At 41.0% G+C, this 26,350-nt stretch overlaps 1 protein-coding gene across 1 annotated transcript; it reads left to right on the forward strand.

The window, feature by feature from the left end:
* The first annotated feature begins 443 nt into the window (after window positions 1–443).
* Window positions 444–26,350, forward strand: LOC121639519 (SH3 domain and tetratricopeptide repeat-containing protein 1). Its single transcript, XM_041984823.1, has 19 exons — window positions 444–629; window positions 2,242–2,313; window positions 8,274–8,404; window positions 8,644–8,749; window positions 9,363–9,503; window positions 9,592–9,790; window positions 9,871–9,947; window positions 14,303–14,498; window positions 14,602–14,738; window positions 15,627–15,665; window positions 15,743–17,059; window positions 17,393–17,533; window positions 17,614–17,835; window positions 17,907–18,087; window positions 18,554–18,704; window positions 18,820–18,942; window positions 19,084–19,234; window positions 22,575–22,771; window positions 25,938–26,350. The coding sequence occupies exons 1-19, from the start codon at window positions 503–505 to the stop codon at window positions 26,151–26,153; spliced, it is 3,924 nt and encodes a 1,307-aa protein (XP_041840757.1). The 5' UTR covers window positions 444–502; the 3' UTR covers window positions 26,154–26,350.

The raw sequence follows: 26,350 nt of genomic DNA on the forward strand, positions 1-26,350 counted from the left end.
CTCAACCGGTCCAGGCAGATGGCCCGAATTGAATTGACCAGATGTCATTGATCATCAGTAACAAAATTATTTGTAAATATCAATGTTTGCAGTAAAATACATTTTAAGTCTTGTTTTATGAATATTAGACTACATCAGATCACAGCTTTAGTTCAACAAGTTAAATATTTCCTAAATCTAGACATTTTTTTCGTGATCAAATATTTTATAATATTTTCTTCATAACAAAGAACAATGGTATTAATAATTATAACATAAATATAACATAAATTGTAAACCCCCTACCTAACCTACCTCTCTAGACATTTTTTAAGCATTTCAAGCATATATCAGCCTTCTCTCTGCCTGGCCCCCCATCAGATATTTTCTAGATTCGCCCCTGTCTCCGACCTGCGCACGACATGTATTTTGAAGGGACGGACGCCGTATTAACCGCTGGGTCATATAGTTTTGTTGCTCTGATCGGAGACATATCTGAGAGTCAGCTAAGCCACAACTGGAAATGTCGCTCAGGTTTTCCCGGGACTCTGGCTGCGTCTCATACCGAAGACAGACGTCTGCGGACGGCCAGCAGCAGCGACAGCAGCGGCGGCACGTGCCGGAGAAACCCCGCCGACAGAGCAGCTCCGGTAACACCGTCACATCACACACACACACACGCACACACACACACACACAAATGGGTTAGAGATGATTCGTCTGATCTAATTTAAAATTTCTTTTCAAAAGTCTGATTATGTTTTTATTTCTTTTGCCAAAGTTAATTTTATTATAATCCACTTATGCCACGTTTACAACCCCAGTTTCTCAAAAAGTTTTGACTGTGTAAAATGTAAATAAAAACAGAATTATATGATTTCCAACTCTCATCAACTCACATTTTATTTCCAATAGAGCATCAACAACATATCAGATGTTGAAACTGAAAGTTTACCATTTCATGGAAAGTTGTAGTTTATTTCGAATCCGATGGCAGCAACACTGCAAAAAAAGTTCCAGGGTGATTTTTTTAACCATTGTGTAGCATTCCCCCTTCTTTTAACTGTCTGTAAACGTCTAGGAAGTGAGGAAACCAGTTGCTGGAGTTTTAGGAGAGGATTGTTGTCCCATTCTGGTCTGATACAGGATTTTAGCTGCACTACAGTCCTGGATTGCTGGGTTTTTGCTTTCATGATGCTCCAAATGTCTTTTATTGATGAAAGGACTGCAGGCAGGCCAGTTCAGCACCCAGACTCTCCTGTGAAGCCATGCTGTTGTGATGGATGCAGGATGTGGTTCAGCACTGTCTTGCTGAAATCTGCAAGGCCTTCCCTGAAAGAGACGTTGTCTGGATGGGAGCAGATGTTGCTCTAAAACCTCCATGTACTTTTCAGCATTGATGGAGCTTCACAGATGTGGAAGCTGCCCACGCCATAGGCTCTAATGCAGCCGCATACCATCAGAGGTGCAGGATTTCTAACTGTCCACTGATGAGCTGGATGCTCCCTCTCCTCATTAGGGCTGGGATATACTTAATAACTGAGAGACAGTCTTCAACACCACCCGCCATTGTAGTTACCTTGTGTTCATGGTCTTGTTCGCTTGAACACCACTAGCATTCAAGTCGATATTGCAACTCGTGCATGACACATAACCTTATGTCAACATGAGCGGCCTACATGCTAAACAAATGCTATAACGCGTGGCGGCCATGATACATACGTGGACACGCTGCTAAGAGCAAGTGTATCCCAGTCTGCAGGACACGGCTTCCATGGTTTCCAGAAAGAATTTCACATTTTCATCCATCTGACCACAGAACAGTTTTTCACTTTGCTTCCGACCATTTTAAATGAGCTTTGCTCCAGAGAAGATGGCGGTGTGTCTGGATCCTGTGGCTTCTTCTTTGCATGTTAGATCTTTAACCTACATTTGTGTATTTCAGGGTGAACTGTGTTCACAGAGAGTAATTTCTGGAAGTCTTCCTGAGTCCATGCAGGGATTTCTGGTAGAGAATCATTTCTGGTTTTAATGCAGTGCTGCCTGAGGGCTTGCGAAGATGGCTTCTCGTGCATGTGTAGATGGTGTTCTCTTTGTTTTTTTGTTTTTTTATTTTTTATAGTTATTTTTTAATTTATTTTTCATTTAGAGTGGAAATATTAGCTTTTTCTGAACTAAACATATAAGTAAAGCATTTTTTAAAATCTTTCCAGGTGTTGTTTTGTACATAAATTTTACAATGTTCCTTAACTCTGTTAACAGTGTACGGTTTCTCCAGAGATGCTACAAGTTTAAAGAAACCTTTGTCAGCATGTGAAGAAAACTTCCCAACAGGTGACTTCTTACTTTTAGTTTCTCTTCCAGTGCACTAAGTTCAGAGATGATGTAAAGGTTCAGTTTTCAGGGACTGTTTGATGCCTCAGCTATCTTACAGCAGCTTCAGTCAGAAAATAATCACACATTTTACACACCTCTGCTGTAATCAACTCTGCTGTAATCAGTCAATGGCAATAAAACTGAGGGCTGCTGATTTTTTTTCAAGTGATTACATTCTAATATGACCTACCACAGAAAGATGAGGCACAGCTGCCAGGTCAAAAGAAATTTTGCAATTGTAATGGAGGTTTTTTCTTCCTGGTTCTGATAAATATATGTGTGTCTGTGTGTGTGTATGTATATGTGTAGGTTTAAAAAAATCCCTTTATCCCATTTGAACCTGATTTGTGTCAACTCCGTCAGACACACTTGGAAGTAACTAATTTAAATTTTTATAGCCCATCAAAAGCCTAAAGTTCTGAAGTGTGTTGTAATGGAGTTTTTTAAAATTCTGATATATCGTAAAATACAAATGCAAAATTATATTCTGATCTCACAGCGTTCTGAAAAGGGCTTACCACCTGCAGCATAGGGGTCGGGCGTAGTTTGAGCTGGGCAGCGGCCGAAGGCGGGGACCCTGGCTGTCAGATTCTCGTCTGCAGAAGCTAGCTCTAGGGACGTAGAATGTCACCTCTCTTGTGGGGAAGGAGCCTGAGCTGGTGCGCAAGGTTGAGCGGTTTCGGGTAGATATAGTTGGACTCACCTCGATGCACAGCCTGGGCTCTGGAACCACTGTCCTCAAGAAGGGCTGGACCCTCTTCCACTCTGGAGTTGCTGTGTGGTGTTTATTGCTAAAGCTTGTAGCAAAACATTCACCACTCAACAGGCAGTTTCTCACAACTTTCTCTGCTCCGACATCCCCCAACTCCTCTCCTCTCCTCTCCCTCTCCTCCCTCCCTTCCCTTCACTGATTTAACCAACCCCAAAAGAAGTTCACTCCAATTGAAATTAGTTCCCTTGCAAAATATAGCCAAAAGTACTATATACTTTTAGTATGTGGCCAGAAAGGCCCAGAACAGGTGGAAATGATCAGCTTCTTGAGATCCATAGTTTCTCCAACAGCCTGGTGATGCAGTATGATGGGATTTCTGGACAGATGTAATAAAGTATCTAACAAGGCACTTCAAGCCAAATGTCCTCAATGAATTTAAACATGATATTTTCCATTGAAATGAGCAAGCTCTGACCAAAATTCTTCTGATATTTGGCTGTGAGTGGCCTTTTCTCTTTTTTTTTTTGTTTTTTTTGGGTTTTTTTGATACTTGGTGGGGGAAGCAATAAAAATACAATGAAGTTCATATAAAATGGATTATTTGCTGCAAGATGGATACTTCATATTTCAAAGCCCTTCACTTTTTTTTAAATACTTAAACAACAAATTTGCTCAAGATCAATTACATAAAATACAAAACTTAAATATAAAAAAACCTCTTCCATGACAATGAAATGCATTTATAATCTGTGGAGAAACAAATCAAATCTCAGCTAAAACACCATCAAAAACAAAATGGCCCCTCGTTTTTTAAGGATTTATTGTATTGTGAGCGTTATTATTGAACATTATGATTGAACAAGAGGCAACAAAAAATAATAAATAAAAATAGATAAATATATAAAATCAGAAGCAAATGGTAAAATAAATTAGGTAGGCTCAGAAATATAAAATAGCAGGACCTCACATGGTTTATTGTATTATATCAACTCATTTCAATACATTAACAAGCAAACCACTGTGGAGATTTACAGCCAAATAATGGCTGGGAGCGTCTTTAAAGTTAAACAATCACATTTACAAAAGGTAGAACTTTGTGTAATAAGATATCCAGGAGTGGTAAAGGTGCACTATTGCTGAGTCATGCTCTTGCAGTCTCATTCACCATCACTGTCCTTGCTCAGCCTTTTTCAGCAAGAGCCCAACGTGGAGCTTTCTCCCTGGAAAATCACTCATCAAGTCCTGAAGTCCAGCTTTCTATTCTGTCAGCTGTTCTATTATATAGTATCTTCAATGATGTAATGTCATGTGTAATATCATCACAATCATTATTTCTGGTGGCCTCCCACTATTTTGTTTTACTTAAAGGTGTTTTCAGTGGTTTCACCAAAAATGTCAGGGAAAACTGATCTGACTACCGATCCTCCACGTCGTTGTCTCCCTCATGTAGCAACACATGAAGTCTAATTTATCTCCAGAGCTGTAGACTGCTATATGGGTGTTGTTAGTAAATCTTCTGATATCTAGATATCGGGGAGGGGGGTGTGCATCTGCTTCGGCTGTTCTTGTATCTGTTTGGAACATGCTTTTTTTTTTTTTTAGCAGAGCAGCTTGCTAATCATTTACCTGCGTTGATTATTTGTTATTTGACTAAAACAATGGTGACATGACTAAAATCCAGAGTTTTCTTCAGAAATATGAGCTAATATGGGGAGCAATGTGAGCTAGCTTTTATGGACAAGAAGAGACAACAAGCTGATGTACCACAATTTTTTATCAGACGAACTAACTGACCACCTCGCCTCTGAAAGAACTGGGTGACGTACTGTATTCTCTCTCCAGTCTCAGCTTTTTTTCTTTTCTTTTTACACTTCCCGATTTTTGAGGCATCCTGCCGTCTTAGCATCCACTCACTGTCTGTGGCGCTGAGCTCCACAGCTGATGGAGCAGGTGGACTGAACCATTTAAGGGAAATATTAGGGGGGAATAATTTTGTTAGTATTACAATTGCATTTCCGATTTTAATCGATTTCTTTTCCTTTTCTTTTACAAAACATAAATAAACTTATTAAAAGAAATCATTCGTTTATATAGATGAATGCCAGCAAAAATAAAGCATATAATGTCATAGCTCTTCCACCATATAAACGACTTCATATCTTACACTGAAATATGCGACACAATCTCTTTCCATCTGGATCCTTATCATACAGGATCCACTGCAGAAATAATTCCCCTGATGAAGGTTGTCTCTTAACTAGGGTTTGTGGGTTAAGTTGATTTCTGCATCTCATAGAGAGCAGCATTTCTCACTGCAGTTATACGCACAGCTAAATCCCAGGCATGAGTGAAGGGTCACTTTAATGAAAATCTGTCAGACAAACACCGTTCTGGTGTGGAGGGAGGGCGAAGTCTGCTGCTAACTATGAAAAAAAATTCCGATTTTCAAAAAAATAAATCTCCAGAAATGGAAAATTCGATTTATCGATTTTATCGATTAATCGCCCGGCCCTAGTTACACCCTTAATTATTCGTGGTTCAGAGGCTTTGCACAGTGAGGTCAAACCATGGAGAGGAGACATTCTACCAAAAAAGAAACCTTTCTGAGGTCGAGATCAAACGCCTCACTTATGAGGTGGAAAAAAATAAAGAGGTGCTGTTTGGAAACCTAAAAACCGGAGTCAAAGGCGTGCACACAAATGCTACATGGAAGAGGATCACGGAGGCAGTTAATAGCCTCAACGTTGTTAAACAGACTCCGGCTGAGGTATGAATACAATTCTCAATAAGTAGCATATATGTGCCCATGATTAATGTTTTCTTCATTTTCATTCATTTTTAATTTGGATAATAGGCCATGTTTGGTAACTGAAAGTCACAATTCTTTACTTTGTGCACCTGAAAATATAAACGTCACGCTAAGAGATCAATGAAAACATTAAAAAATCAGTGAATAAAACTTTTTCAAACTGCTAAATGTCTGTTTACTTGCATTAGCTAAGCATGATTGTGTTCAAGGTTCTGTTACATGAAGCCACTTTTACAGCCTCCAAAAGAGAAAAATAAGTAGCCTATAGCATTTTCACCTGTCCAGTAAAGAACACATTTTAGTGCACAGCATGGGAAACATTAGCCTACTGATTAAATAGTTATACAGCTTTAAGGTATAGACCAAGTCCAGAATGTGATGACTGTTTATAATGACTGTTAAAGTCTCATTTACTCAATACAGTTTACAAATTACTTAGAATTATGAATTTCTTGTGAGAAGCTGCTGTTTATCTCTGGCCTGACTCACCTGAGCAGTTCAGTGAAAGTCATGTGAGGAAACAACTTCTGATTTAAACTTTGAACCTATCAGAAGTCACTTATTAAGCCTCGAGTCTGAGCGTCTGAGTTTGTTGGACATCAGCAGGATTTTAATCAGCAGCGGTGGACCAGAGGCAGAAAGGATGGTTATTTACACATTTTCACATTCCAGCTGTTAAACTGAAAAAATCCCAATTTCATAATACATAAAGTATTTCACACACAGCTCTTAGGTTAATGGAAAAGCAGGTGAGTGGTTGGAAGGAGGCCGACAGGGAGGGGATAGACCCCACCAGTGAAAGCCAGATGAGGTTTCATGTTTGTTGATATAAAATCACACAATACACAATTTAGAGCTTCACTGAAGGGCTGAAAACCTTCATTCCAGCAGTTTCAGTAGCAGAAACTGCTCCACTCAGGTTTTCCATTAAACATTAACAGGAAGGGCACCTTCCTCTGAGATTAAACTACCACATCGCATAGCACAAGTCTGGTTTTACGATCTGAAAAGTTTATTTATTTATTCTTTTATTATTATTATTTATTATTTTATTTAATTAATTTATTGATGATTTTTTTTCAGTTTGTTAATTTATTAAAGGTCCCATACTGTGCAAAATTCACCTTCAAAAGGTTTTCTAACAGTCATGTGTCTTCATAGTCTCCTCTCTCACTTGCTTGCTCCACTTCTTAGCAAACGTGTCCTCAAACAGGTGAATCTGAGATCTTTCCCTTTGTGAGCTCACAAAGGGAAATAACCACTACCCGCTGTAGTGGATACTTCCATTGACCCGTCCCTCAGGCTAGCTGGTAACATCTGGCGGAGTCCCCGTCAGAAAGAGTTTCAACTCCCATCTCTGGCAGAGCTTCAACCATGTCCCGGGGACATTGAGTCCAAGTGGGCTGTGTTCTCTGTTGTTGAGGCAGCCAGCTGCTGACCTCAACTAGGGACGTTGTGAGGCGGTGGAGGGAATACTTCGAAGACCTTCTCGATCCCACAAGCACGTCTTCCGATGAATAAGCAGAGTCTGGGGACCCTGGTGTTGGCTCTCCCATTTCTGGGGCTGAGGCCCCTGGGGTGGATGAGGTCCACCCAGAGTTCCTTAAGGCTCTGGATGCTGTAGGGCTGTCTTAGTGGAGAAAGAGTTGAGCCAAAAGGCAAAGCTCTCGATTTACCAATCTGTTTACGTTCCTACCCTCACCTATGGTCACGAGCTGTGTCTAGTGACTGAAAGAACAAGATCGCAAATACAAATGGCCGAAATTAGTTTTCTCCGCAGGGTGGCCGGGCTCTCCTTTAGGGATAGGATGAGAAGCTTGGTGATCCGGGAGGGGCTCAGAGTAGAACCGCTGCTCCTCCACATCGAGAGGAGCCAGATGAGGTGGCTCGGGCATCTGGTGAGGATGCCTCCTGTACGCCTCCCTGGTGAGGACACGCTGGACAGACTACATCTCTCGGCTGGTCTGGGAACGCCTCGGGATCCCCCCGGATAAGCTGTTGAATGTGGCCGGGGAGAGGGAAGTTTGAATTTCCCTGCTTAGTCGGTTGCCCCCGCGACCCAACTCTGGATAAGACAATGGATGTATGGATGTATGGATGGAGGGATGGATGGATGGGACCTTTAATGCATTCTATACTTAATTTATATTTATTTATATATTTCCTTTATGCTGGTAATTAGATTTGAGTTTCTCACATAATCAGGAAGCATGATGGGATGCATTAATGGAGGTAAAATATAATTAAAAATCAATATTTGTAAAATGCAGATATTTGTGTTACTGATTCACTGTCAGAATCAGTAATCTGGCAGCAAACTGATGGAGCATCCATCTTTAGATAGTAGTGAAACTAAATGCTGTTCCCTGGTCTAAGTGGAAGTCATTGTCTGTTCAGTGCTGCCTGTGCTGCTGGACGTGGTAAGAGGTCCCAATCATCTTCCTGCTGATGAGGCGTCCCAGGAGATGCTGAGAGGGAAACTATGTCTTCTCCAGGCTGACAGCACTGAGGTCAACAGTCTGCTCACGGTAAATCTCATACATGTCATACATCATCTGTAAAAACATCCACATCTCCATGAGTGAGGGAAAGCTGCTTTGTTCCTGTGCATTTGGGCTAGTTTTCTGGAATTATACAAAGAATTCCTGCTGAGTGTAAAGATCTGCTATTTGTGTAAAAGTCAGGACTAATTTCCACAATAACCACATAGATAGATATTTATCATTGTATTTTGTGATTTAATGAGACTCTTTCTTTGTTTTTGTAGGAGTTGTCCACTCATCTCGTCTCAATCAGCAGTGAAGACAAAGCCATTTATGTCACCTTTCAAACATTTGAGGAAATCTGGAAATTCACCACATATTACATGATAGGTGTGACAACCTGACAAATCCTCAAACAACACATTTGATCTTTAAGCATGGATCAACAGTATCTCCTTCTCCTTCAGACTGGGTATTGTTGCTGACCATGTCCATCCCTTTATAACCACAGTGGAGCATCTTCTGATGCTGCTTCCAGCAGGATAATGCACCATGTCACAAAGCTCAGATCATCTCCACCTGCTTTCTAGAACATGACGATGAGTTCACTGGCCTCCACAGTCACCAGATCTCAATCCAGTAGAGCAGCTTTGGGATGTGGTGGAACAGGAGATTCTCATATGTATAGTCGATAAATCTACATTACCTCTGTGATGCTACCATGTACATGTAGCAAAATCTCTCTGAGGAAAGGTGTCCAACACTTTGTTGAATTTATGACACCAAGAATTAGGACCGTTCTGGAGGACAAAGGGGGTCCAACGTGGTACAAGAAGGTGGTCCTGATAAAGTGGGAGGTTTACAGTCTGACTTGATGATCCTAAAATATTTGCACAGAACTGAAAATGATATTTATTGATCTATTTCTCTCAATATCTGTCAAATATATTTTAGAACTTCCCAAACTTTCCATTAGCCTTCTGCTTGTCCTCCCCTCCTTCAGGTTTTGTTGGTCACTGTTTGGAGAACATCCTGTTTGACCCGGTGGTGTGGCTCAGTTTTCTGGAGGAGGACATCACCATTGAGGTCTCCATTCAGGAAGAAACTCTTCACCTTATCTACAATGGTGTCCTCATGCAAGAAGGTAGCTGGTGAACTCTAGTGTTTGGAACTGAAACAAAACATTTTATAATAAATAATTTTCAGACAGATTTCTGTCTCTGTGCTTTCAGGTTCATTGTTTGCAAGTTGTACTTCCAGCCAGATGTTTGACAGCTCCACCTCTGGAGGAGACCTGTACCTGGAGCAGGGAGACATTGCCCAGTTTGAACCTCCCTTTCTGGGCTCAGGGTGGACCGTCCTCTGCCTTGCTGATGGAGCCCGGGGCACCACACCCAGACTTGCTTTGGAACCAGTCATTCCTTTTCATCAGTGAGTCATCTTCATGAAGGCTGCTGAGGTCTCCTTGTAGTCTCATACAGATAATTGTGACTGGTACCATGTTTTCACAGATGGTTCCTTAAATCCTGTCCAGACAGCATTCTGGTTGGTGATGGGAAACCTGCCTGTGATTTCCCTCTGCAGTTTGGTTGGTGTTTTTAATTTTATACTTCAGTTTTTCCTGGAGTATTTGAACATCATTCAGTGATCGGAACTGTTTTGACCCTAAAGGTCTAAGATAAACAACATATCAGATGTTGAAACTGAGACATTTTACCATTTCACGGAAAATATTTGCTAATTTTTGATCTGTTGGCAACAAAAAGCTAGAAAAAGCAAATGGAATAAATAGAAACTGAAGGAGTATTTGACAACTAATTAGGTTAATTGGCAACATGTCAGTAACATGAGTAAAAAAGCAGCATTTTGGAGAGACAGAGACTTTGAGATGTAAAGATGGACAGAGGCTTATCAATCTATGACTAAGTGGGTCCAAAGTATTGTAGAACAATTTCAAAATCAACCCCTAACATGTACAGTGTATAATTTCATCAAAAAAGTCAGAGAATTAGAAGGAATCATGAGGAAACGTTTACATTTTACACAGTTGAGGAATGTTGTGTACACAACATAGAGCACAACAATAAATAATAATAATAACAATAATAATAATAATAATATTATCAATTAAAATACAATAAAACAGGACATTTTAAGCTAAAAACATACAGAGCAATTGGTTACAGGGAGTATCAGAGTTTAAACAGATGGGTAGTTTTGATTTAAAAAGTGGGAATGAATCAGTATTGTGGAGGTTAATTCTATAATTGGAAGCAGAGCGGTTGAATGCTCTGCCCCCCATGGTAGTGAGGCAAGCAGAGGGGGCAGTGAGATGGGTGGAAGAAGAGGATCAGAGGGTGCAAGCAGGTATGGAAATGTCAATGAGGTCGGAAAGGTAAGGAGGGGTGAGGTTGTGGATAGTCTTGTAGGCAGGTTGTAATATTTTGGAATGAATGTGGTATGTGATGGGAAGCCAGTGGGATGCTGCAGGACGTGTGTGATGTGATTGGTTGATGGGGTCCTGGTGATGATGCACCCTGATGAATTCTGTACCAGCTGAAGGTTATGGAAGATTTTTCTGTGGGGACCAAACAGAAGGGAGTTCCAGTAGTCGAGCTGAGAGGTGACAAGACTGGAAACCAGAATGGAAGTGGTGTGAGGGAGGGGCGAAGATGGTTAATGTTACAAATATGAAATTAAGCTGACCGGGTTATGTTGTTAATATGAGATGTGAAGGACAATGTGCTATCGAGGATGACACCCAAACTGTTAGCCTGGGAGGAGGGAGAGATGGCAGAATTATCAATGAAAGTTGTGAAACTGGGGGATTTGCTTTGAGGGGATTTAGTACCTATAAGTAACATTTATGTTTTATCACTGTTTAATTTGAGAACATTGAAAGTGAACCAGTCTTTATTTCATTAAGATGATCAACAAGAGATGAAGGTGGGATCAGGTTTGGAGGAGAGGTAGAGCTGGGTGTCATCAGCGTAGCAGTGGAAGTTGATCTGATATTTCCTAGCGATATGGCCAAGGGGGATTATGTAAATAATGAACAGCAGAGGCCCCAGGACAGAACCCTGGGCACACCTGGTGACTGGGAGTAAATAAGAGGTGGATGATTTCAGCCAGAGAGATGAGATTTAAACCAGTTGAAGGGTGTATATGCGATGCCAATACTAAGAAGTCTGTCCAGAAGAATGGTGGATGAAATATGGTTGAATGTCACACTCAGATTGAGGAGGAGGAGGAGGAGGAAGAGGACAATGGATAACAGACCAGGGTCAACAGCAAGGAGGAGATCATTTGTAATTTTGAGTAAAGCTGTTACAGTAGAGTGAAGATGACTGAAGCTGGACTGGAATGGTTCATAAAGATTATTGTGGGTTAGATGGATATGGAGCTGAGAAGCAGCAGTTTTCTTAAAGGTCCCATATTATGCAAAATTCACTTTTTAATGGTTTTGGAACAGTCATACTGGTCCCCCCACATGTGTAGGAGACCCGTAAGTGTGAAACTCTTTCAGGCGCTCTCTCTCCCCCCTGCTCCACCTCTAGGGAAGTAAGCGCTGAAATGAGCTTGTTTGAAAGCGTGTACGTTATGACGTCATAAGGGACAATAACCACTCCCCACAGAGCGATGGACCCGTCTACCGGCTCTCAAAGCCCGCCCTCTAAAAATCACCTAGCTCCCAGTGTTTTTCCCTCTTCGGCAACCCTCGTTAGCGGACATGGCTAAGCGACAGAAGCACTGTTCTGTTTGTGGCTGCATAAATGAACACGAAAACGTTTTTTTACTTCCATCCACTGAACCCACGAGGACTGAGTGGATTAATTTTATTTTTGGAGGAAATGTACCCGGAAAACTTCCAAAGGTTTTGCATGTCTGTGGCCAGCATTTCAAAGAGGACTGTTTCCACAACATGGGGGCATGGAAAGCAGGCTTCGCCAACCGTTTGAAGCTGAAGCCAGGTTCAATACCAACTGTCCGTGACACAGCTGGAGAGGTAAGAGCTGGCAGTTATTTTATCGTTTCGGCCTTATTAGTCTGATAGCTTGAAAATATATTAACCTGTCAATCACCTCATGACGGGCGATGCGATGGGCGGAGCCAACAGCTGAGCTGCTCCACCAGGGTTCCGCCCACCATAAACGGCACATTTCTGAAGCTGCTAAAAAGAGGGAGGTGAAGAGAAGCCGCTGCACTCAAACTGAGGGTCGATTTGTCCATACCATGGCGGAAATATTTCATTTAGATATTAATGAATGGTCTCAGATTGGGAATAAAGTGTATAATATGGGACCTTTAAGACATTTTGAAAGGAATGGAAGATTGGAAATTGGACAAAGGTTATTGAGGTTAGTAGAATTCAGCACCAGGTTTCTTTAGAATTGGAGTGACAGCAGCTGTTTTGAGGGGTGAGGAAACAATTCCAGTGATGAGAAAAGAGTAAATTATGTGTGATAAGAGGGGCCATGAATTTGAATTTGGGTGGGTATGGAGAGTAAACAGACGGTGGATTTTTTTGTTTTGTTTTGTTTTGTTTTTTGTCAGAAAAAAAAATATATGAGGGTATTACAGACAGCAGTAGAATACATGCATGGAGGAAGTGAATTGGGAGGTTGTGTAGGATTTGTGAACCGAGAGAACAGGGCCTTAGAGGCACCAACATTGGAACTGATTAAACCAGTAGTGGAACTGAGTAGTATGTAGATTTAGCTTGTATGGTACAGTCATTGTAATGACAAACATGATTATAATACATGTCCATATGCACTATAAGGCCGGTCTTCTTTTAGAGTCGTTCAAACTGCTGTCCTTTAGCCTTTACCCTTTAAGTACCACGAATGGGATGATAAGTGTCATTTTGGGTCACCGGCGGCAGATTAGGTGTGTGAAAACAGGGATTAACCAGGTGTAGGAGGCTGCTGTTGTAGTGTTCCTCCAAATATGTTCCATGATTTGAGATCGATGCTTTGTAGTGAATTAGAAGAGTCTGCTCGCATCGAGTGAGAGCCTTTTTTTCATTTTGTTGCGTGCCTAGCTCTCAGTGCTCAGTCCCAGCTCTGCCCACGGCACTGCTTTGTTTGGATTGGCCCACATGGACAGGTGGCCAATCACAGAGTGAACTCTGAATTTAGTACTGCCCATTAGTGGAGGAACTGACCTAACAACCATGGCAGCAGAAAACACGCATGGAAATATAAGGATGGTGACATATGACAACATTTGAAATGGACGTCGCTATTTACGTATGTAAGGGAGCATAAATGGGCTCTTAGGCACCAATGTTGAATATGAACCAGAGATTATGATGACAGTAAAATTGCTCATCTAATTTCATATTGTGGAATCACAGGTTGGCAGCTGTATTAGATTCTATAACTTTCACTATGAACTATGACTTCTTGGCTGTTCTGTAGAAAGATTTTTCATTTGAAATCACTTTGAAAAAAATGCATAAGGAGCCATAACAAATAAATGCAATAGATTAGAACAGACTTTATTTTTTCATTTTCATTCAATGATTTCATTTCATGATTAATGCTGTTTTGTAGGCAATAACTAATAGACTATGCTAGTTCCAGGTTCAATATGTGCAATAAAGTCATTTTAATAAGTTTTTAATAAACATTGAACCGGTCCAGCCCTCAACATATTCCAGTTGCTCTAAGAGGTTTTTGAAACCTAATGAGGAATTATGGATGTCATATACAGTATAACCACCTCTGCCTTTCTGTCATTTAACCGAACACAGCTATTAGCCATTCTAGATTTCACCTCCTGAAGGCAGATTTGGATTTTGTGAGTGGTGTGGAGTATCCAGGATTTAAGGACAGAAAGATTGCTAAAGATAAGATTGCTAACCCTAACCCTTAACCAAGGAAAGTAGAATGGGTAACAATAATATATCCACTAAAATTGATCTTCTGCTCTGTTCAGCCAGAGGAACATGTCTGGCCATAGTGGAGTATGTTGCTGAGGGCCCAGATGAGCTGAGTCTGGTTCCTGGTGATCGCATCATCATTGTTGGACTTCTGGTGTCTTGCTTTGATTGGTTTACTGGCCGGAAGGAGTCAACAGGAGAAATTGGTCTGGTAAAGACAACCTTGGTAAAACCGTCCGCTGAAACCTTGGAGTGAGTGTTTTATTCACTTCTCTCACAGCTGTTTTAACAAAGCAAACATTAAATAACTAGTCAGGTCTCATTCATTATGACGCTATCCCTCCATTTGATCCAGCTCAGCAGATATCTTTTTGGATGGAGAGGAGTGGATGTTCTCCAGCCAGCTAGAGGACGAAATCATAGAAGAAGCTATGGATAAGTTAAAGAAGAAATCAGAGAATGACTTTGGTCAGACTCAGAACTACAAACTGGGTAAATTTTCCAGCTTCTGCTGGCCTTTCTAGAGTTTTCTATGCCTCTCTTTGGAGTTTTCCTTGTCTCTTTCTGGAATTTTCCATGTGTCTCTGGAGTTTTCCTTTTTACTCTGAGGAGATTTCCTTGTTTCTTTCTGGAAGTTTCCTTGTCTTTGTTTGGAGTTTCCATTGGAAAAAATAAGCAGTGTTCAGGCTGGCTTCTAGAAGAAAAGTCAAGACAAAATATTACTCCTCAAGTTTAACTATTTATTTGTGTCATGCAGAATATTGCTTAGCCGAGGCTCAGATGAGCACATGAGGTCCCCACATCAACTCAACTGAGCCAAGAGCAGAAATTACAAAATTTTATACACACTGACAAACAAAGGAGAATTTTCTCTGTGTGCTCCTTTCATGTTTTCTGGCTCAAAGACTGGCTGCCACGTGCAGTTGACCTTGACATGATAAGTTTCGGTGGAAACTTACTGAAGGTACTGATTACGCAGTAATGGCTCACAGAGAGGAAAATTACTGGCACACAGGTACAGAGTGTATTAATCACTAAAAGTACATATGAATGATAAATGCATTGGAAAAAGAATAATGAGATTTTACTCTTCACCATGTCTCTCTTTGGAGTTTTGTTGTTTCTCTTTGGCTTTTTCCTTGTCTCTTTCTGGAGACGTTTTTGTCTTTCTCTAGACTTTTCCATGTCTCTGACTCGAGTTTTGGAATTTTTCCTTCTGTCTCTGCAGTTTTCTTTGCATCTCTGGAGTTTTCCATGTCTGTCTGGAGGTTTTCTTGCCTCTTTGGAGTTTTTTTTTTTTTCTTTTTGCAGTATTTATGAAGATGCTGATTTATTTTATGATTTTCATTTGACTTTTTTTTTTCTTCTGTTTGATTTCAGACATGATCGCTTCCCTAAACTGTGAAAAGAAAACATCTCGTAAGAATCTGATCATTTTTTTATCTTTCTGAGTGTGCCAACATGTCTGAGTTTTTTCTCTTGATTTTCCTCTTCAGTTAGTTCTTATTGCAACACCAATCATCAGCAGATGGAGCTGAAGGAGAATATTCGGAGGATTCTCTCTCAGGCTGAACGTTCATCACCAAATTCCTCTGACACCAAAGAGAAGGTGGAGGACTCGAGAATTGGAAGCTCGCCTTGTTTCAGCGTTCACCAGGTTTCAGATGGAAACAACAACACAGAGAACTTTCTTCCTCTCTTCTCCTTTCTGGAAAGACAGGATTATAGAGAGGAGTTTGGTCTCCTGTATGGACCGGCGCTCTACTCCATCTTCACCGGTTACTCTGATGAGGATGAGCTGGTCACTTTTCTGGGCGTTGCCAGGGAAACCGCCAGGAAGAGATGTCTGTTCTGGACACAGACTCGTTTGTGCTTTCTTTTGGGTAAACTGTGTGCTGGGAAGTCAAAGTTCAGCCAGGCCCGGGTTTACTTTGAAGAGGCCCTTGGCGTTCCTCGGGAAGGCTTCACCGACTTCCGGCTATTGGCTGGAATCTTCTCCCACCTGGCTGCTGTTTATATTTTACAGAAGAACAAAGAAAGTTTCTTTGCTGTAGCAGAGCGACTCGCTGCCCTGCTCATGGGAATCCTGGACTGTGTGAAAAGCTTAGGGGATACTTCTGTTCTGAAATACATCCTGAAGAAAGCCGTTCTCTGTCAACAGAAGCAAGTCGAGGCTCGGGCGTGTTACCTGCTCGCCAGACATCACTGGAACTGTGACGAGGCCGATCTTGTTGTCCCGTACCTGGAGAGGCTGCTTGCTATTGGGTGTGAAGCTCAGAAAACTTGGAGCGTTGCTCCAAGTTCTGGATACCTGACTCTGGGACAACTTTACAGCAAACTGCAGCTTTACCACCTTAGTGTTGGCTCAGCGAAGAGAGCGTCTCTGCAGCCATCCCTTACTCTGCCCCACTGCCTCGGAAGCATGATGCTTGTTTTGGACAGCATGGACGGACATGGAAAGGAAACCTCTCTTCTTCCTCAAGTGGCTCCATATTTCCAGAAAGTCCTCTCTGTTACTATGGACCAAGGAGGAGAAAGTGTCCTCCAGCATGTGTTGAGTCATCAGCTCACCCTTTCTCTCTGCCAGCTCCTTTACAAACACAGACGGGTTGACCAGGCGATAAACCACATGCTGTCTCTCATCAACAACAGTCCATCTTCAGACCAGGTCCCGGTCCCACCTTCCGAGATGAACGGTGCTCTCATCTGGTTTGCATGGCTTCATATCAACAACAACCAGCCTGACACTGCTTTGGATATCCTTGACTCGATTCTAGCATCCATGTCTGGACACTGCAGATCCCCTCAGGAAGGTCAGTGAGACTTTGTCAGTTTTTCCTGCTTTACTTTCCTAAACCAAATGGGAAATTGGGTTTAGGAAAGTTTATCATGATGGACATGGGAAAGAAACAACTTCTGGGCCATGTGACTTCTCTCAGGTGGAAGAAAACCTACATAAAATCTAAAATCTTTTCATTTCATTTTATTTTAGGAAACAAAACTTTCATATATGTTCTGTTTTCTGTACAAACTTTAGAAATGTCATCATTTTTGTGGAGATGAATGAACAGATTGGTAAACAGTGAAAGCAGCCTACACTATATGATGCGATGATGATGATGGTGAATGCGTTGCATTAACTACAGGGATGGTTCTGAACATGCGAGGTGTGGCTCTTCGATGTGTGGGGGACCACCGGGGGGCAGCAGAGAGCTACCAGGCTGCTGCTGAAATCTGTAAGGAGAATGAAGACATGCCAAACTGGGCTGTAGCTCGGGCTAACTTGGGTAAGACTGGATTTCCATCACTTTCAGATTACTGGTTCCAGTTCTGTGATGTGACTTTGTGGAGTTTCATGTCCATGAAGGGTTGCTGTGTTTGAAGGCTGGGGCTAAAGGATTAGCTCTGAGGTATCTGACTGAGGCTGTGCAGCTCTTCTCCGAGATCAGTAATGAAGGTTGTGATGAGAACTTCATCACAGTGATGCTGGAGCTGGGACAACTCTATGTGATACAGCAGCAACTGGACTATGGAAGAGGATGCTATGAGTGGGCTCTACTTTTGGCTATCAGAGCCAACCTGTTAGAAAGTGAGTATCACACCGTCTGCAGGGTTAGCTTTAGTTTTATGTCCTGTGTTAAATTGGTCACTCTTTTCCAGGTCAGCTTAAAGCATGCAGACATCTGTGTCATCTGTATGGCCATGAGAGTCCAGACCAGGCCCAGTGTATCATCTACAACCAGCACCAGGTCCAGTTGTTCAGAAGTACTGGAGACAAAAGAAAGGAGGGAGACATGCTGGAAGTCATTAGTCAACTTTACCTCAGTCTGAACACAGATAGGTGTGTGTATGAGTCTGAATAACCTAAATATTTAAATAAGAACACTGTTTTTAACAACTTTTAAAAGTGGTCATTTTACAGTTACATTCATTTTAAAGTAAATGTGAGAAGGAGTCATTTCAAAGTTGCCTTTTTAACCACTGAGTAAAATGTAAATAAAGCCAGAATCTCATCAGTCCACATTTTTTCCAGTAGAACATAAAAACCATATCAGATGTTGAAACTGAAACATTTAATAATCTAAACATTGTGGAACAATTTTATAAGAATGTTCCTGAAAGTAAAATTGTAAAGAAGTTGCAGATTACAGATGTTTATGGACCTGGGGGGTGTAAAACAAAAAGACATAAAAATCAAACTTTAGTTTTACAGCTTCGGATTCTTCTTCCTCTGCAGTCTCAAATATGTGACAAATATCGGACCTGAACTACTTTGGCTACAGATCAACATGTCTGAATGTTTTCAGGGTTTACCGAACTGCTCTGGACTACACTAAGAGCAGTCTGGCTATTTTCATTGACCTGGGCTGCAAGGAGAAAGAAGCATATGGCTGGTTGAAGGCAGGCAGGATCTACCAACTACTCGGCCAAACCGAGCTGGTGGACATCCATGTTCAGGTTGGGAACAGCTTCATTAGTTCCGTGATTGCAAACGAAACCTTTGAGTTACTGAAATTATTAAAAAAAAAAACATTTATTCAAGCTTTTTTTTTTTTTTTTTTTTTAATTTCAGGCAGCCCAGGAAGTTTCTCTCAGCACTGGAGATACTAGCTTCATCCTGAAACTTCTGGAAGATGCAGGAGACATTTTTTTTAACAGCTGCCAGGACCGAGACAAGGCCATTACCTTCTACAGGGTAAAACAATAGGACGTGTCATTTTTATACTAGCATGATGTGGTTACTGGTTTGAATGGTAGACTAAACTGGGAAAAAGAAGTGTTTTAATAAGGCTCCATAAATCTTAATGTGCTCTGTATCCGTGTTTTCCCCATGCAGGATCGTGCTCTGCCCATCGCAGTGAAGAGCAGCAGTGCTCGTACCAGGCTGAGGTTGTGTAATAAACTGACTGAACTCATGTTCTTTCTCAAGCTGTATGCAGAAGCTGTAGAGTTTGCTAAGACTGCAGCGGACATCAGCATCTCCCTGGGTATGAAATATTTCCTCAGTGTGGGCTGCTGAACATTGCTTTAACATGTGATTATGAATGTTAAGTTAGTGTTGCAGGACAGAAATGCTTCATCCTGGTCTGTGCTGGCAGTCTGTTGTCAGCTCAGAGCAGAGCAGAGCAATTTCTGGTTCTCTGAAATCACCAAACAGAATTTATTTATGTTTAATTTATAACTCATCTTCTAACACAGTGTTACCAATTATTTACACCATGTAAAATGTAGCTTTAACTAGCCGTATTCTACAACTTACAGGGAATTTGTAGCAGATATGCAGGTGACCCGTGTGCTCTTATCAGTAATCACCATCAGTAATGCTGCCTTTTATATTATGCACTGATTGGCCTGAAGGATATATCTTTAAGAAAGGTTCAAGATTCAAGGCAGAAAGATCACACTAATCCTTCTGTCCATTTCCTGTGAGATACTTGAACTCTGCTTGAGGCAGGGATTCATTCCTAACCCACAGGGTGCACTGGATCCTCTGACTTGGACGAGCTAATTTAATCCCAGCTGCTTCATATTCAGCTGTGTAAGCTACAGGGCATTTGTTTTAGGAAGCCAACATAACAACATCATCTACAAGAAGCAGAGATGTTACCCTGAGTCCTTTAAACCAGACCCCCTCCTCTCCCTGACTACAGTTTGAGATCCTAAATGACAATGGGCAGCCCTGGTGAAGTCGGACATGTCTACATGATCCACATGTAGACTGAATGAACCCTTCAGTATCTGCAGGTAAAGATCTGGTCTGTTGTTTCAGGACCTGCACAAAAACTAAACTGCTCCTCCTGAATCTGAGGTTTGACAGTCTGTCATAGCCTCCTTTCCAGCACCCTGGAGTAAACTTTCCCAGGGAGGCTAAGTAGTAGGAGCTGACTTTCTGAAACTCTTTTTTAGAGTGCCACCACTCTGGTCTACTATTCCACGAGAGCTATTCACAGACCTCTATGTGACAGCTAGAACATTTTCTCAACCAGAATTGGGTAAATGGTAAAAGGTCTGTATTTATACAGCGCTTTACTCTACCTGGAACAATACTTAAAGCGCTTTACATTATACATCACATTCACCCATTCATACACACATTCACGATGGCGGAAGCTGCCATGCAAGGTGCTCAACCACGACTCATCAGGAGCAACTAGGGGTTTGGTGTTTTGCCCAAGGACACCTCGACATGAACTTGACTTGGCTGAGGATCGAACCGGCAACCCTCAGGTTACAAGCTGCTCCTTGTTGGGAGCCCAAAGTCGCTCTGTGAGATTAGGGAACCATGAGCTTCAGCAGGTGGATCTGGGAGTTTCAAGTGACTTGGACATCTATGGAGTAATGTAGCCGCGGTTGAGGGAACAGATCTGGCGTGTGTTCAGTCTATTGAACTGATGGTTTCTGGAAGACCAGGAATAGAATTAAAAACCATTTTAACTGAGAATCATTTTTGGATGAAAGAAATTAATTAAAATACCGTAGTTTAAATTTTCCGTGAGGGAAATAACGTTGGGACACTTTGCATTATCTGCTATTTATTTGAATCTATTCTCGATGAAATCTACTTTTAACCACCTCCTGTCTGAAATGTATAAATAAACCCAAAATAAATTAAGTATATTTTCACAACTACAAGGGCTGTATGTATAACAATGGTCTAAAAAAGAAATCTGATACATGTGAGAATACTACAGAAGTGTCAAGTTCAACATATGTGTTACTGTCTCAGAGTACATTCACCTGAACATGTCAGTGGTTATCTTCTAAAGAAAGCCATGTTACTTTCAGTGAAAACCAGAAGATGGCAGTCCAATTCATCTAGCAATTAGTAAAGTACTACCATTAGTACCGTAGTCCTCGGAATGAGTAAAGTAGTTCTAGGAATGAGTAAAGTAGTACTAGGAATGAGTAAAGTAGTACTAGGAATGAGTAAGGTAATTCTAGGTAAGGAGTAATAGAAATTAGTAGTCTTAAGAATCAAATCAAATCATCAACTAAAAATCCACACCTACTCTTTCTCACACACACATACAGCAACCCCCCCAACTCTTGACAGAATATCATCTGGCTTGACGTTACTGTGAGAAAACAATATCTTGGGGATCCATCCACATTAGGAGCTACCATGACCCAGAGGCCCACCCCACGGGGACAACCCAGGTTTACTGGCTGGGGGCCACATCGCAGTCATCTGGGCTGCAGTGCACTCTACTTATCCACCCAGACCACAGTCGTCCCCACGGCAACAACCCTGCAGACCAAGCAGGAAATGGTGCCAGCGTGGAGGGTTCCTATGAGGAATACAAGAATAAGTAAAGCAGTCCCAGGAATGAGTAAAGTTGTCCAAGGAATTGGTGATCCTAAAAATGAGTAACGTAGTCCTAGGAATCAGTGAAGTAGTTCTAGGAATAGGCTGCATGGCTGCCTCTCGCCTGCTTTTGCTGGGATGGACTCCAGATTCTCCGCAACCCTGAATTGGAATAGTTCTAGGAATAAGTAAAGTATGGAATGAGTGCCATGAAAAATATATATCTGGAAAATAAGGAAAAAAAACTAAGAAATACATAGACAAATACATGAACAAATAATATTTTTATATTTTTTCATTTATTTTCAAATAAGTTTTTTATTCGTGTACTTGTCTCTATTCATTTCCCTCTTTATTTCCTTATTCTTTTCTCTATTTATTTATTTATTGCTATTTATTTCCTGGCATCCCTGCTGTCAGTCAGCTGCTTTGGGCAGGGTTTCTTGTCCACACAGAGAAGTTGATCACCCCACAAATGAAGACCGCTCACTGTGCTCTAGGTCAACAGGGTTCACATGAGAAGGCCGAACCTTTATTTATTTAGCTCTAATCATCCAGTACCATCTGTTTCTGGACCTATAGCCCTGATCTGTGACCAGTTTATGTAGGTTGCAGTAAAATGAATATTCCCTGACATAAGCCTAATTACCTTTTTGTAGTTAGATTACACAACTACAGCTTCCATTCCACTTCCCAGGCCCTGTGTCCTGATGGTGATGTTAAAAATGGCATAGCAGTATGAAATCAAGATGGAACACATTTTTATTACACAGAGCAATCAAACTGATTTCCAAATTGATTTTATTTGACTGACAGATGTCCTTTACTCCTTCCAACTCTGTTCCAACTTTTGACTTGTGGATCTGCCACATTTTTGCTGTTGCCGCTGTGAACTAAACTTTTACACTTTTTAACCAATAGTCAGTACAGACATTACAAACATGCTTCAAATTGCACTGATGTTACACACATGCCAACAGTTTGAAAAGTTTCATGTCATTATTTGTGTTTTCTCTTTGCAGGCGAGCGTCTAAATGAGCGAGTATCGTACCACCGACTGGCCTCTCTGTACCGCTGTCTGCAGCAGCCTGAACTGGCTGAACACTATTACCTGAAGGCTCTCAGTCTCTGTCCAACACCTCTGCAGTTTGATGAGGAAACGCTGTATTATGTGAAGGTGTACCAGACACTGGGAGACATCATCTTCTGTGATCTGAAGGTACAGGTGTTATCATTTTATTCACAGCATCAAAACACTAACTTCAAGCAGACAGTAGGTGGCAGCATGAAGCCTTTTTTTCAATATCCTGTGTCAAATTACTGCATTACACTTCTCTTTAATTTTATAATGGCATGAAACCACTTCACATTAGTCTACTTTACAGATAATATTCAGAAAATAATTTCATTCAGAAACTTGCAAGATTATCTCTTTAGTTCCTTTTTCCTTGCTTAGTGACAAAGAGAGTGGGAAAAGCCCATCTCTCTCCTTATGTGCCTTCACGCCGTCTGTTGGACAGTGCTGCAGTTTGATTGGTTTATTCTCCACACACTGATGGGTGTTGTAAGTGTCCATATGCTTAGTTCTTGAATGTATTTGCTACTCAGACACTGATGTGCTAGAATTGCGAGTACAGTGAGCCTGGCTCGGATGGTAGAGCAGATAATCCACTAACTAACTGGAAGGTTGATGGTTAGACTCCCGCTTTGTCATGAATGGAGACAAGGTGGTTGGGGAGGCCGCTGGTGTAGATTGTCATGGTGTTGCCGTATTTCTGTCACTTTGCCACAGAAGCTGTAGTAATGCATGTAGTTTACTACCAGTGGATGAAAAAAAGGACTTAATGTAAATCTAATCCAAATTATTGAGTTTTTTTATTTTAAATGTTTGTTTCATTTTTAAGTAAAGGAAAACCCATTAATAGTACTTCATGAATACAGAAAAATCTTTTTATTTAGTTTCTCTCGTTTTCAGATCTTTTCTCTCAAAGTGAGACAGAAATACTAAAAGAAGCTTTGACAGGATAGTTTGGCGGTTTGATGCTTAATAAAGGACTTGAAATGAGTGTTTCACCACTTCTTTAAGATATTTCTCACTTGTCTGAACTCTAGAAATGTTTTCTCATTTCTGGAAATCTTACTAAGTATAATTATCTTATTTTACTGGCAGATTATTTCACTGGATTTTAGTGTGTATTTTATAATAAGTTTGTTTTTTATATTAAAAATAACATGTTAACATTAGTAACACATTTATGTAATTAACTGCATTAGTATTTTTATTGCATGACGAGCTCCATACATGCATCATTTCTCTGTTATGACGGCGGGATGTGGAGACAGAACAAGCCGGCTCTATGGATGGATTTGAGAATAAAAAATAACGTTGATGGAGCAACCCATGACCATCGCTCTCATGGAAGATGTGGGTGATTTAACACCCACTCTTTTTCCGATGAGAGGGTTCACACCCACACTTTCCCCAAATAAAAAAAAAAAGAAGACTTCTTGTGTTTGCACCAACCTGTCTGCTCTAGTGGCTCTCTGGTCATCTTTGTTTGTGAAAAAGTGAAGAAAACATTGTAAAACAAAAGCCAATGATGTATTTTATCAGCAGGTGTTTACTTTGGGTGATGCTGCTGTAGGACTTTTATCACTGCTCCACACACACTCACACTTCAATGATAAAAGGAAAAATGTGTTTTTATTCAGATCATCAGTTTTATCAGAGTTTCTTTATCAATGTTGGCTGTTTAACTTCAGTCGTCACATCTGCTGGTTTTAGGACAGAAATGATCACCATGGAGACGGCTGGTGAGATGATGATATATGAATTCTGAATTATGATCTAGAGCATGTTAGAGATGATGCAGAACAACATATAGAAGTACATTACATGCTGCATTTACTGACCCTTGGAATTCTGATTTTTACCCAAGAGAAGGTCAGCTAAGTAAGGGATGATGCCCTTCGAGGTGTCTTATCATAAATTAATGGATGACGGCGTGAACCGTCCTCCGCTTCACGTCGGACGGTTGCCTCTACGTAGTCCATTAATTTATGATAATGACACCTCGAAGGGCATCATCCCTCTTATACCATGGTCACTTATGAAAGAAAAAAAATTTAATAAATTGTTAATGTTGTTTTTACCGTTAAAATGGTACGTTTTTCACAAGAAGCGGCTGAGTGGACTATTTTGTTGTGAAGCGTTGCCAAGGTAACCAGCTCTGACACAGAACCTGCAGCTCAGTCGGACGCAGTTATGTTACGTGACACACACACTGCAGAGGGCGGGTGCAGCTCTTACAGCTTGTGTGTGTCCAGAGGATGATGCAGCATTTTGTTTCAAACAATCAAAGTTTCCTACATTGTTTTTATTGAAAGAAATATTACCCACCATTCACTCTGATCATTAAATGTGTATCAAGCTAGTAAGTCTATCCTAAATTGTTTTTATAATTTTATCCACCATTCACTCTGTATCAAGCAAGTATGTAAGTAAGGTAATCAAAAGAGAAAGACAGGCGACGACCTATTTAAAATTAAATACAACATTTCCGTTGATTGTGACATTTTATAAAGATACTGGCATGTCCATAGTGGCGTTTGAAGGACGGATATGAACGTTTGTGGACCCTGACCCTGACCGCTGCTGGTTGGGACGTTGCAGGACGACAAAATGTTGCTCCATTCTTGTCTCTCCTGGACTAACGGAGACATTGCGTGTCTGCAGCCCAGCGTCTGAGTTTCTGTTGCCATGGTTACCAACTATCGTTCAGTCAGTGCAATAATTTAAAACAATAAGTCTATTTGACTGGAACTTCTTTTATAGGTGTCCATTATCACTTTTTAATGGACACCCTAACCCAGCCAATCAGAATCGAGTATCCACCCAGACCATGGTATAACACTAAATATTTGTAGTATCGGCTCTTTCTGTTGATATAATACAGTAAAAAATTTCAGGCATAGTCGCGAATGGTGAATAATCATGAGTAATTAATGTGTAAGCTGTGATTAATCTGATTAAAATTTTTCATTATCTGATAGCCCTAATTAAACTAGATTGTTTTTGCAGTGGAATAGAACATAAAACTGGAGAAATATCTTGTAATAATTCTCACCAAAACCCTCACAGCATCATTTTTTATCAGATGGAGACTTGTCAGAACATTTCTGTGACAGAATAATAATCAGGAATTATAGTCGTTCAGTCAGAAATCAACAAATCCATGGACTAGTTTTTCTGCATCGCTCTGAGACAGGATGTTTCTCATTCTAAGAATATTACGTAGGTGGGAAAAGGCGGTTTTAGAATACAGAACAGAAATCCAGTAAAAAAAAATCATGTCACTGGTGGTAATGGTCTTCTCCATCTGCAGGACCCGTTTGATGCTGCTGGGTACTACCACCTGGCTCTGGCTGCAGCCATGGATCTGGGTGACAAGAGGTCTCAGCTGCAGCTGTGCACCCGCTTGGCCACTATTTACCACAATTTCATAGTAGACCGGGAGCTCTCCCTCTTCTTTTACCAGAAGGCTCGTGGATTTGCTGCAGAGCTGAATGTTAGAAGGATTAACATTTCATCGGATCAGTAGAGTGGCAGCATATCCCAGCACCAGACATCTGGACCGTAGGACAGACCTCCACCTCCAGCTGGTGATTTACTACATGTTATATTTTGGACATTCTTCACCAGCTGTGGTTAGAATACAAGCTCAGTATCTTTAATTACTCTGGTGACTGTCAAGAAGACTGAAGGAAAATGTTCCTGGACCTGGATCTGTTGCTTTAA

The sequence above is a fragment of the Melanotaenia boesemani genome, chromosome 5, assembly GCF_017639745.1.
Source record: "Melanotaenia boesemani isolate fMelBoe1 chromosome 5, fMelBoe1.pri, whole genome shotgun sequence".
Taxonomy (NCBI): Eukaryota; Metazoa; Chordata; class Actinopteri; order Atheriniformes; family Melanotaeniidae; genus Melanotaenia; species Melanotaenia boesemani.

What these genes read in the sequence shown, in the direction of transcription:
- LOC121639519 (XM_041984823.1), top strand. Translation starts at nt 503, where the DNA reads ATGTCGCTCAGGTTTTCCCGGGACTCTGGCTGCGTCTCATACCGAAGA. An exon ending in TGAAGAAAACTTCCCAACAG is followed by an intron (nt 2,314 to 8,273) that starts GTGACTTCTTAC and finishes TTGTCTGTTCAG; the next exon opens with TGCTGCCTGTGCTGCTGGAC. An exon ending in TGATTTCCCTCTGCAGTTTG is followed by an intron (nt 9,948 to 14,302) that starts GTTGGTGTTTTT and finishes TGCTCTGTTCAG; the next exon opens with CCAGAGGAACATGTCTGGCC.